The sequence below is a fragment of the Salvia hispanica genome, chromosome 3, assembly GCF_029641045.1.
Source record: "Salvia hispanica isolate PSC_SH4W2 chromosome 3, Shi_PSC_v1, whole genome shotgun sequence".
NCBI lineage: Eukaryota > Viridiplantae > Streptophyta > Magnoliopsida > Lamiales > Lamiaceae > Salvia > Salvia hispanica.
This window is the reverse complement of record NC_142694.1, coordinates 49,161,652-49,174,954: the sequence shown is the minus strand read 5'-3', so window position 1 is coordinate 49,174,954 and position 13,303 is coordinate 49,161,652. Positions and strand designations below refer to the sequence as shown.

Genomic DNA, 13,303 nt, shown 5'->3' with positions numbered 1-13,303 from the left:
ATCTGAATTAAATATGAAAATTACTAAAATCGGAAATCAGCCTCATTGCTAGTTGCCACCGCCTTCGGTTTGTTGTTCTTCATTTGCACCATTCAGATTCCTCAGATTTGCTTCAACAATCGCAGATTTTTTTAAAATACCTCTTTCAAAAGCTGAAATATTATGAGCCTCACAATTATCCGCAGCAATTTCTAGTGAATTTAGTAAGTATATATTTACACGACGCAGAAATCCCACAAAATATACCTCATTATCTACATATCTCGTAGCGGAATGCATACGTTTCGGAATTTCATTCACTAGGTCAAAAAAGGCCTATTGATAATTGATGTATATATACTGTTGCACACGAGCAAACAAGGCAGAATTTATCACTGTTGGAATGATTTGTGAAGGAGAGCTGCTAATTAAGCAGAAGCTGTGCTGGTTTTAATCGATGCTTTTTTTGATTTTTTTGGTGTTTTTTTAGTGATTAGTTTGGATCAGAGGCTGATGTTTGTGTAAAATTTCTGAATTTGTATATTGGGGCGATTTTTTTTATTTTCGTATGAGCTGTGATTTAGCTAGGGTTTCAAGTGATGGTGGTATCAGGGAATGATCCGTTGGAATCGTTTTTGAATTCGATTCAAGTGGTTAGGAGTGCTTTTTCTCCTATAGAATCGAATTTTCAGAAGGTTACCAAGACTTTTGAGCATTGTTTTAATGGGGCTTCGAAAAATTTGAACCTGAATGCTGGGTTTGATGATGCTAGTGATGAGGTGGTGGGAGCTCAGTTGGATTTGAATAAGAAGAGTGGGAAGCATGTTAATGGTAATGGCGGTGATCGGAGAAAGAGGAGAGTTCCAATCAGGATATTGGTTGGAGTGTTTAAGGATAGAGGTGTAAGTAGTGTGCATAGTAAAGTACGTGTGAGTCGCAATGACAATGTAAATTCTCCGAGGGAAGGGTTGAAAGAGGTATATGGAAATGAGAGTGGTGGGAATGGAGATAAGAGCTTTCATGGGAACTGTCTGCATCTTGATGTGGCGTTGTCATTTTTGGTAAATGGCTTTGTACAGGCTCTCCCGATATCATGTAAGCAGGAGAAAAGGCAGGTTCCTAAGATGAGTAAGGCAGATAAAGCTGAAGTAAAAATGGGGGTTGATACTGAGATTAAACAGGAGTTGAAGGTTAAAGAAGGAAAAGATTTACCTTTGGAGTATTTTATAGGGTTTGTAGTTGATCAGCTCAACCATTTACCGAAATTTGATGTGGGTGTACAGCAAAATGAGTGTAAGAGTGATGAGTGTAAACCTTCATCTGAACCTTTTAATCAGTTTGACCACTTTAAGGCATTTTTTAGTATTTTAGAAGGAAAAAGGGCAGATGTAAATGGGTTTTTGGGGAATTTGAAGTTTGCTCGTGTGGGAGGAGTTCCATCAAGTATGGTTGAAGTGCCTTCTGTGAAGGATGTCGGGGATGATGGCATTAATAATGCTGTTAATGAGGAAGAAACTGGACGCACTTCACCGCAAAAATCGCCCAATGGGTTGTTAAGTATTCCTCTATCCAATGTTGAACGGTTGAGGTCATCTCTGTCAACTGTTTCTTTGACAGAATTGATCGAGCTTTTACCACAGATAGGGCGACCTTCGAAAGAAGATCATCCTGACAAGAAAAAACTTATCTCCGTCCAGGACTTCTTCAGATATACTGAAGCTGAAGGTGAGCTTTTCACTTCTAGATTACTTCATTTAAAATTAGCGACTATACTGTAGATATTTTATTGGTTCAATGATGCAAATAACTTGGCTCAAATGTTCATAGATTGTATCATAAATTATAATCTACATGCTGTGGCCTGGTCTTGCATGTCGTGATAGTATCACTGTGTAAACACCTAACATCCAATTACATGTATTTTAATGTGGATCATGGTTCCCTCTTAATTTGTGTTTTTGCGGAGGCATATTCTCATTCCAATATTTTCTTTAGTGATTCATTGATTTGTCACTGCGGACTCCAACAAAAAATTTGTCGTCCCTCGTTGGGCTATCTTACATGGTCTAAAAAAGGTTCTGACATTTTCTTGAGTTAGATCAAGCATTGCTTCCTCTATTAATCTGAGTGGGACAGTAAGGTCCTTGTCGGCTGTGAGAGATGACCTGTGAAGTTTATCTCTAGGTTAGCTGGTGATGAACATAGAAAAATTGGGTTCCCACAGTTATCTTTGTGTTTAAACTAGGGCCTTGACTTCTTCTTGAGTTAGAGATGGATTCTAGCATGTCGGGGTAAAAATATTTAAGTGCTCATTAAGAAATTGATATTCCACTATTATGAATTGCTATGATCTCTAGCTTTGACATTGAAGATCTAATGCCTTGTGATTTCTGATGCTGAATATATTCTGCATTTTGGTTCCTCGTCATCATGATACAATCTAAATCATTGTTTTCAGGAAAGAGATTTTTTTTCGAATTGGACAGAGATGGTGATGGGCAAGTTACCCTAGAAGATCTTGAAGTTGCTATGAGAAAGAGAAAACTACCTAAGAGATATGCAAATGAGTTCATGCGTCGTGCGAGAAGCCACTTGTTCTCAAAATCTTTTGGTTGGAAACAGTTCTTGTCCTTGATGGAACAGAAAGAACCAACCATTCTTCGGGCTTACACCAGCCTCTGTTTAAGCAAGTCTGGGACTCTGAAGAAAAGTGAAATTGTGGCATCATTGGAGAATGCAGGACTGCCTGCGAATGAGGATAATGCTGTTGCTATGATGCGTTTTCTGAATGCTGATATAGGGGAATCTATATCCTATGGTCATTTTCGGAACTTCATGCTTTTACTCCCATCTGAACGACTTCAAGAAGATCCAAGGTAAATTGAGGTTTATTATTTTCAGTCCTCTCCTTACTTGCTTCGTTCTCTCCATCATGGACCTGTTAATATGAGTCCATGCTGATTGGATGCTAGTTTCGTGTATTACTTCGACTTGGTTTACTTTGTACCCTCGCAAGATGAATGATTACAGGCACTGTACTAGGTTTCTGATTTGCACTATGTCAGATGGCGTTTATGAATCCATTCTGATTTTAGTATATTAAATGTGTAAGTTTTGGAACTCCTTGAAGATTATACTCCCTCTGTCCCATATAGTTTGTCACTTATTTCTATTTTCGTCCGTCTCACAAAATTTGTCACATTTCACTTTTATCATTTTTGGTAGTGGACCCCACTTCCAGTAACTCATTCTCACTCACATTTTATTATAAAACTAATTTATAGAAGTAGGACCCATATTTCACTAAAATTTTCAACCCACTCTCTATTGCATTTCTTAAAACCCGTGCCGGGTCAAAAATACCAAATTTTGTGGGACGGAGAGAGTATCTTGTTACTGGCATCAACAGTTGATTGTTGAACAGCTCTAACAACAATCCAAGCTCTGTTGCATCTTTGATTGATTCGGAAGAGCCAATTCTGTTTGCGAATATATAGTTAGTGGTATAATAGGTCACATGTCCTGTCAAAATAATGTTATCATTTTTAACATGTATGGATACCCGAGTAAATTGGGTATTCTAGTTCTACTTCTGCTTGTTTGATGAACTCTTTGTTTCAGCCTCTGGTAGCAACTAACACAAACTTTTCTTTGCGAATTTCAGGAGCATTTGGTTTGAAGCTGCTACTGTGGTTGCTGTTCCTCCACCGGTAGAAATACCAGCTGGCAGTGTTCTAAAGGCAGCATTGATTGGAGGACTTTCCTGTGCTATGTCTACAGCTTTAATGCATCCTATTGACACGATTAAGGTAAATTATTGTGAAACAAAACATTTTCTTTTCCTCCAGAAAGTATCTTTAGGTTCCTGAAATGATGATACATGGGCATATTAATTTTTGATGTGTTACTTGCTGGTGGCTGTAATTTTGTAAAAATAGGTCATAGTCCAATATTTATTAGAAAAGATCCTCTAGCAGGAGTCTATAACTTTCCATGAGACAATCTGACTGTTCTGTACTGGCATGTCTGTCAGACGAGAGTTCAAGCATCTTCAACCCTCAGCTTTGCAGAAATTTTATCGAAGCTTCCTCAACTTGGAGTCCGAGGCCTATATAGGGGGTCTGTTCCTGCCATATTGGGGCAATTTTCGAGGTGTAGTTTCATTTATCATCCCTTTTATGTCAAGTTGTTGCTACCTGTCAGAATGTTGATCAACTATTAGTGCAGCCATGGTCTCCGAACTGGAATTATGGAAGCAACCAAGCTCGTCTTGATAAATTTTGCACCAACCCTTCCTGAATTACAGGTTAGAATCATGACGGTCTCCTAAACCTATTTCAAAGAATGGAAAAACTTGGTGTACATCTATCTGGCTCTGGCTTTATCAATCGATAGTCGATACCTAATACAGTGTACTTTTTTTTTATAAAATCTGTGTTCAGGTTCAATCCTTGGCGTCATTCTGTAGCACAGTTCTTGGAACAGCAGTGCGTATTCCATGCGAGGTGTTGAAGCAAAGATTGCAGGCTGGTATATTTGATAATGTGGGTGAAGCTATTGTCGGGACATGGCGGCTAGATGGTCCCAGGGGCTTTTTCCGTGGGACTGGTGCAACTCTCTGCCGAGAAGTTCCGTTCTACGTTGCGGGCATGGGCCTTTATGCTGAATCCAAAAAGGTATTAATCTCTTTATCCTAGTTATGTGCTCTCATTCTTTACGCATGCTTCAAAAAATAGGAGCTTGCCAAATGATAAATATTACTATCAGTCATTGAATTGTGTCTTACATGGGAAATAATTTCTTTTGTCGCCATACGTCTCTTCAATTACCTTGAAATGTGATAACACTTTCCTTTTTTTTTTTTTATCAAAAATAAGTAATGGGTGTTTAGTGATTGAGATTCTGCCTTCTTTTTCCATGTAACTTTCAACCTCTAAAATAACTAAACCCGAAAAAGGGAATAATATAAGCTAAAAGATGCGCCTGTCCTGATTGACATTAGATAATGATGCAGGATAAATAAAAACTCGGCCCAAAACCAAGTTCATTATTCATATTTCACCATTTCAGGCTGTCCAACGGCTTCTGGAACGGGAGCTAGAACCTTGGGAGACCATAGCTGTCGGGGCTCTATCTGGTGGACTGGCTGCTGTCTTGACAACTCCCTTTGATGTGATAAAGACAAGGACAATGACTGCTCCTCAGGGACGCACCGTGACATTGTCAATTGTAGCTTTCTCAATCCTGCGCAATGAAGGCCCCCTCGGACTATTTAAGGGTGCTGTACCCCGTTTCTTCTGGATCGCTCCTCTGGGCGCCATGAACTTCGCAGGCTACGAGCTTGCAAGAAAGGCTATGGACAAAAACAAAAATGAGGAAACTGGTGAGCCCCTTCTGCAGAAATAGATAGTTCCACCAGATTTTTCTTTGTTATATAAAAAAGCTGCCTGAAGAATTTTTTGGAGCTGTTCAGTAGCTGTTCAATTCGCCGAAAAAATGTGTTTTTCTCTAGCAACTTTTTTGTTTATGATAAGTTTTTCCGTGCTATGATAAACTAGCTTTTGACTTCGGATTCATCGGTAAAGTTCCCATTTACCGGTGGCGACATCGGAAATTTTACATTGCTGCAATTTTTTAGGGTTGATTCTAGTTTATAACCTGAACTTTCAGCTAATTTAGTTTATTCTTTTTGCATGTCCTGCAAATGATCACATGTTTAAAATCAACAACAAAAGGTCAAGTTTGTGGACGGTCCATTAAGAATGAGATAGTGATATTTATTGAAATGACTGATGTAATATTTACCTAGTTTGTGGACAATTTTCGGTCCTTTTAGAGTATATTGAATATTAAGTAGTGATTTATTGAAATGAGACTTCTAAATAAGATAAGATGGAGATTGAAATGAAATGGAGGGAATAGACATTTCTGAGTTTCGAAATCAAATTAAAATATCGTAAACTTTTTAGACATTCTGTTCCCATAGTTTTAGATTTTGGAGGACTTTGCACTGAAAAGGTAAATGAAATATCGTCTAACATGGCCTACAAGGACTATTAAAAAAAGGGCTGATTATTTGGTGTCGTAAAGAAACCTCTTTGATATTGCTGCGCGCCAAAATTAAATATTGTACACACACGAAAGGTTACAAATATATATACTTTAACATATATTTTTGGATAAAATTAGAGGACTAATTTTGGACTTCTAATAAATAATGATAACACTTTATGAGAACCTATGAGGACTAATTTTCAATTTTACAACCCTCTTATGAAAAATTCTCAAAACACACTCGTACTCATATTTTCGAAATCGCCACATTATATTAAATTATACTACTATATTTATCCCACAATAAGAGTCACATTTTGCAATTTCAGTTCATCCCACAATAAAAGTCACATTATGTTAAATCATACTAGTACATTTGTTCCACAATAAGAGTCACATTTTGTCGTTTCAGTTCATTTCACAATAAGAATCATATCATAAATGATAAGTAGGTCTCATATTCCACCAATTTATTGCACTCACATTTTATTATAAAATTAATATATATAAATGAAACTCATAGTCAACTAACTTATTCAACTCACTTTTATTTATATTTCTTCAAATCCGTGCTCACACCAAATGTGATTCCTATTGTGGGACGAAGTTAGTAATAATTAAGGTCCATATTGTATGAAAAAATTAATCGTAACCATTCAAAATTTCACACTAAACTCGTTTCGATGGAAATTTAATATAAAGAGATCACTTAAATTAAACTATTACACAGTACAAGATTCTTTAGTACAAAGTCAAATGAGTAAGTATAGCCAAATACTAAACAAATCCAATACACAGTAAACTATAATATATTGGTCAAACCACTAATTTTCTCCGTTAGGGTATAGTAAATTGATATGTCTGCTTATTATTTATTATTGAGAATTTAGCATAATAATCCAAGCACATGAAACAGTGGAAAACTAACTAAATATAGACATTATTGCAAGGATTATTTATTCCAAGGTAGTAGTTGCCCTTATACGCGTCGATTGGTCATTCCACGACTATTTAAATATCAAGCACTGTATAGATAATGTTTTTAATTATTTTTTACTAACCAAAAATATATAGTCAATAATTATACCTGGTTAATAATTAATCAGATTATATTCCATCTCACTTTCCAATTTGTTTGGTGGAGTTTGATTAAATATGTATTATATTCTGAAATGAGGTTAACTCCTCCTAATATGGTAGTATGAATTATTTCTCATGGACTGAAGTATAATAGGTTCGTGATGAAGAAGAAAATAATTTGTATATTTACGAATCTCATCCGAAAAACTATATTAAAACACCTAATTTGATCCAATTCTGCTGTTCAGGAATAAGGCGCGGAAATGCATATAATGGAACTCTATGACCATATTTAGGTACATTAAATACATTATACATATACTTATTTATTAATCCTCACGGTATTTGAGTTGAATAAAATGCCAATAATAGAGTTGTATGATTTGATAACCTCTTACTTAATTTTGACTTCTTATTTCACTAATATTCCCTCGCCTAAGAAATTATAAAGTCGTCATTAGACTCACTACATAACAAAAATTTTCTTTTTTCTTCTGTTAGGTGTGTATATGTTTTTGACTTCATTGAACTAGTATATTATGCTATAAGATATTATAAGTGTCTAATCACATGTTATTTATAAGGATAATCTATTAATATGTATGTTCCATACTCTCACTCTTTCCGAATTACTACTATACAGAGACATATTGAAATTTAACATTTAAAAACCAATTATCTCCGTACAATAAATAAAATCCGTATAAATCCAAATTATATTTTGACGATGAATTAAATAAGGCTATACTAATAAATTTAAAAAATATTACTCCATCCATCTCAAGGTAGTTGGGACATTTATTTAGAGCATGAGATTTATACAATTGATATGTTAAAGGTTAAAGCGAATAGAGTAAAGTAAAAGCATTCACAATAAGGCGTTGATTGGCTGCCTTATTGATCAGCGCCCATTGCGGCCGATCTGCAATTGAAGATTATGAAAAATCAAATACAAAATAGATAGGAGTACTTGCTAAATTAAATATATTTTTCGTGAATAGTTAGAATTAGAGCTTATAAAAGGTGGTGTAACCATCGGAAAAAATCATTCAAGTCGAATACAATATGCTATAAAGTTTTTTGTTTCTTTTATAATTTTACTTTTCCACAATATTAAATTTATTGTTAATACCAAAACTAACCAAAATAAAAGCTTCGATAATCTTCATCTCTTATCTAAGCGGTAGGCCGACATATTTAAACCGAAAAAACGACATGCGATGGTCTTTAAATGTGATATTATTATGAATTCACACATACATATAAGACTTTTGCATTTAATTTTGACATAAAAGTGTAAATGTGTGTGCAGTCCAAATTCTTTGTAGCCAACATGTGTGAGACACAAATTAACCGAATTCTCATTGAGCAAACTAAGTCGTTTACAACAATATCTTGACTAGTGAAAAATCAAGAAATGTAATCATGAGTGACTTTATCTTTTTCGTAAACTCCGGTTTTGTAATTGATCTCTCTTTCAAATTCAATTTATCTTGACTTAATTAGACAGTCGTATGTCCAAGTTATAGTATACTCAATTTGACCATTAATCTTTGCATAATCTAGAAGGTCATAAACCCATTATTGTCAATATATGTAATATATTATTGTTATATAGAAATTGTAGTATTCAGCATAAAAATCAATTACTCATTCATTTAGTTTAGATTTATGTGGCTGTGGCATTACAATAATGGCTCTATTTATGACCATTGTAGATTATCCAAAAATTATTGGTCAACTGACTCAAATTGATAAATTTTCCCATGCAACACGAGACTCCCTAATTAAGTTAAGATTAATTGAAAGGAAATTATATAATTCCGCTTCAATTAATGTTAACTCAATGAAGTTTCCGATACAAATATGTTTTGTTATACTTTTGTTTCTGAATTAGGCATGTTCAAAATATAAATGCACGGTTTCTTTGTTTATTGATTTTCTGAACGAACTGATGTCGGTAAAATTAAAAATGCATATTAATTGTCTGTTACAGAATTCGAAAATTAAAGGCATATCACACTTGGTCTTCTTTTTTGGTTCTCATATGTTGTCGGTTCTGGAATATTTGATAAGCTATCTAGTGGTTGCTTGATTTAAATATGCTTGATTTAAATATACTGACATTGACATTCGTTGCTTGCTCATGAAATCAAACAAATTTGGAAATGTGAATTTTAGTGAAATTATATTTGTTTGAGTTGTGAATAATACTCCATCCTCAAAAAATAGACAAACTTGTAGATAACATAGATTTTAATTTAATGTGCAATTGATAAAATAAGAAAGAGATACGGGAAATGAAAGAGAGATGAAAAATATAGTGGAAGGGTATAGTGTTAGTGGATTGTAGGATCCACATTATAAATGATGTGTAAGATTATTTCTCTCTTTGTTCGTCATTAGGAGTCTCATTTGAGTTTGACACGAGTTTTAAGAAATGTAAAGTAAAGTGGACGAGAAAAGATAGTGGAATGTGGAGTCTATTTTTTTTATGTTAATTTTATAATGGAATGTGAGTGGAATGAGTTATAGGAAATTGAGGTCTACCTATCATTTATAGTAAAAATGACCGACACTCCTAATGACAAAACGATTGAGAGTGTTGGTAATTAAGGTTAAGGAGGTTAAGGAGAATAGAAATGATGGTGGTGAAGGAATATCACAAAGCACTGAAATAAAGTTCGTTAACGACGTTATAATTGCTGCCAAGACGATGGTTGATAGTGTTACAAATCTGAATAGACACAAAGATTTCAAATCCTTCTTAAAATCTTCATTTTCCAGAACTGTTTTTGAGACATTCTTAAAAAGTTTACTCATCATCATGTGCCATATGCACCAACAATGTCTGGTACCAAACAATCAAAACTCTTTCGATTACAAGTTTCCTTCCCCAGTCTTTCAATTAACTTTGGTGCGACACTCATGCATTCAACAAATAATCGAATAACCATGAAAATGAGTGTACATTCTCATTAGATACAAATTCATCTATAGACGTTACAGGGCAACCATGATTATGCTTAGCAGTAAATAGACCAAACACCACATAATACTTGTTGAATAAAACATTCAACATGAACATCAATCAAAATATTAATACGTAATGCTATAAATGTATTAAAAACCATGTGAATAAATCGACAAATAAATAAAAAGACGAATGCCAATTCAATATGTGCGTAATACTAATACACAACCAAAAATATGTCAACAAATTCGTATACATGTTTGTTGCGTTCGTATTGTCGAATGCTACAACATCTCCAAACATGTGATTAGTATCACTTGAACTCAGCATCCAATCAAAACAAACTTGTTAAGTTTACTTCATATCCTATTTGGAATTTGTAATAAAATCTCTTACACAATTCCTTTTTCTCACACATTTGATTCAGAATATGAATTGAATATTATGGTAGACCGATTTTGTAGTGGGATTTGAAGTCATGATATTCAACCACCACTTCATCACCAGCCCATCCCCAATGATAATTTTTCTCTATTTAATGCATATAATTTCAAGGTTTTTTGAGTTTCCAAAACATGAAAAAGGACATTTCTTGCATGTGCAACCTTATCTAATGAATTTCATGTCTTATAATTAAACTTGCATTGTTCCATCATGGCATCTCTTCTCCATCTATTTTTCACTCTTGTCTTGTCATTGGTAGACAGGTTCTTGATTATTTCTTTTAGTCCCATGATCTGATCTCTTGGATACTCATACATATGTATGGTAATGAATGAATACTTCTTCTTTTTCTCTAAATAAAAAAAAATACTTATCATCATCAAATATGAAAGCATTAGGTCACCAAAAGATGCCAAATACAAGACTTTATACATACAAAGATCTAATAAGGCGATTCCTTTTTTAAAGTAATAGCAACTTTTCTTGATTCACTTCTTTTCCTTTGGAAAAGTTGGAGAAATTCACATTGTGATAGTACTACATTTCTATGATTATCAAACTACCCCATAACCTCAAATATATTAGTAAAATAACTAAATTTAAGAACCCCCCTTCCCCCCATTTATTTTTATGAAGTATATATATGTTAAAATTAAAATTATCCTTAACTAAATTGATCGATGAAGTATCACGTCAAGAGAGGATCCGAAGCCATCCCCGAAACACTGTCATCAAAAATGAAAACCGGACTATCATAGAACGGAAGCATATTTTCCTCAGGCGACATTTGCTTGCAAATGAGGTCGAACAAGTTGGAATTCTGGCATTGCATGTTGACGATTTCAGCTTGAGCTTTGGCTACTTCGGCTTGAAGCTCACTGATCTGCTTTTGCAGCTGGCAAATTGCACCCGCGCACCCGTACACCGGATCCCTCAGCCGAGCATTTGCCTCATAAACCATGCTGCTCACAGCATCTGCTCTTTGATCCTCAGGCAGCTCCTGAATTTTTCAAAGTAATTTTTTTTATTAATTTCAAAGAATGAAGTTAGTGCTAGTTTTAATTTAGTGTATAAATTAATATTGATTCTTGCAATCATTAAAGCTAAAACTTGTACCTGAGGATAATTGTGTTAGTTATAAACTGTAGATGATTAGTGATATTTTCACGTAGTTTAATTTCATATTGAGTAGGCGCCTAAACCAATTGACCTTAATAAATGTCATTTTCAGTTTGTGAGTGGTCAATATATTTAAGTCTAGATGGCATATAGTATAAACAAGAAATTAAGTGAAGAAGAAAGAAAACTAGAATTAGAAAAATCAACTACAAAACCCCCCTTTTTCTTGATTTTTGGTGGAAATATGTAGTAAAAAAGGACTCCAATAATTAGTGGATCATGGAAAATTTCCCACTTACATATTTTAGAATATAAACCCATTTCAGTATTTTCAGCCACCAAAAAGGTAATTTCACACTACCTTATATGTTGTGAAAAACAAAAACATGCACAATGATTATTAATATATAATTAATTATAGCGACGTCATGGTAGAAATTGGTTTGTCCATCACGATTTGAGATAAATTAATGAAATGGAAAATAAAAGACAAGTAAAGTAAATATGATTAGATTTAAATGTGAGAAAGATATATGAAATTACCTGCAAGAACTTGATAATGTTACTAGCGCCAAAGACGCGGTGAGCAATGGTGAATTTGAGGGGGTCGGTGGGTGGGAAGTAAGGGGCCAAGACGCATTTGTCGACGCAGCGGCGGCGGAGGATCTTGCAGGCGGCGCAGGGGGTGAGAATGGCCGGAGGAGAGGAGGGCGGCGAAGAGGAGGAGCTCGTGCTGTATCCCATTATTATGTATGAATGTGTTTTTGATTTGGAGTTTAATGGTGCTGTAGTTTGAGCTATTTATACTATCCAATATAAGGGTGGGGTTTGACTTGTCCACTTTTTTGAGTTATGAGCTCAAATCAAGATTCTAATTTGATGTGCGTGTACACGTCATTAAGCCACTCGGATGACGTATGACTATTAAGTTAAGGGTATAATTATGCTTAATACGAGTATATTAAAGAATGCGTCTCATTTATGGTGGAATAGAGTAAACGAGTATAATATTTGAGAGTTATATGTGTATTTTAAAATATTTTAGGATTGGCAATTGTTATTGAATATGACAAGTGGTATTAAAGATTAAAAAAAAAACTATAACATTACACGAATCGAGTTCATTATATACATAGTATCCACAACATTACAATAATAATACCGTTGATTATTCCCACTATTAGTAAATGATTTCCTAATTTTCCTTTATTGCATAAAATAAATCTTTAAAATGTGCCATATGACATAACTTACATATCAATGTCATGTTTCTTTATATTCAACACTACATATATAGTATTAAAATTGAGTATTAATATACTAGCCGTGTCATACTATCGGAGTATATATTAAGATTGAGTATTCTATAATTACGATGAACAAAAATATTTAAACATATAGTTTCAACGATAAATTATTGATTAAAATCTATAATATATCAGAACAATTTTTATCTTACTATTAAATATACGAAAATTATACTCCCTCCGTTCATGAAATGTTGTCCAATTTTACCATTTTGGTTCGTTCGTAAAAAGTTGTTCACTTTGCTTCTTTAGAGAAAAAAAAATGGTAAATGAATCATACTTTCCACTAACTTTTTACACTCACATTCTATTATAAAACTAATATATAAATATGTGATCCTCATTT

At 34.1% G+C, this 13,303-nt stretch overlaps 2 protein-coding genes across 3 annotated transcripts; one reads left to right on the top strand and one right to left on the bottom strand.

The window, feature by feature from the left end:
* On the top strand, positions 1–5,623 carry LOC125214003 (uncharacterized). 2 transcript variants are annotated; one of them, XM_089068472.1, is made up of 7 exons: positions 1–1,704; positions 2,438–2,855; positions 3,644–3,788; positions 4,013–4,131; positions 4,207–4,285; positions 4,422–4,655; positions 4,994–5,128. In XM_089068472.1, the coding sequence occupies exons 1-7, from the start codon at positions 579–581 to the stop codon at positions 5,000–5,002; spliced, it is 2,130 nt and encodes a 709-aa protein (XP_088924598.1). In that variant the 5' UTR covers positions 1–578; the 3' UTR covers positions 5,003–5,128. The 2 variants fall into 2 exon arrangements, with proteins under 2 accessions (XP_088924598.1, XP_047970793.1); XM_048114836.2 differs by having other exon boundaries at positions 3–1,704; positions 5,050–5,623.
* A 5,228-nt stretch (positions 5,624–10,851) lies between these two features.
* Positions 10,852–12,418, bottom strand: LOC125216000 (LOB domain-containing protein 1-like). Its single transcript, XM_048117594.2, has 2 exons — positions 12,194–12,418; positions 10,852–11,531 (listed from the first exon to the last, which is right to left on the bottom strand). The coding sequence occupies exons 1-2, from the start codon at positions 12,392–12,394 to the stop codon at positions 11,220–11,222; spliced, it is 513 nt and encodes a 170-aa protein (XP_047973551.1). The 5' UTR covers positions 12,395–12,418; the 3' UTR covers positions 10,852–11,219.
* Positions 12,419–13,303: the final 885 nt, after the last annotated feature.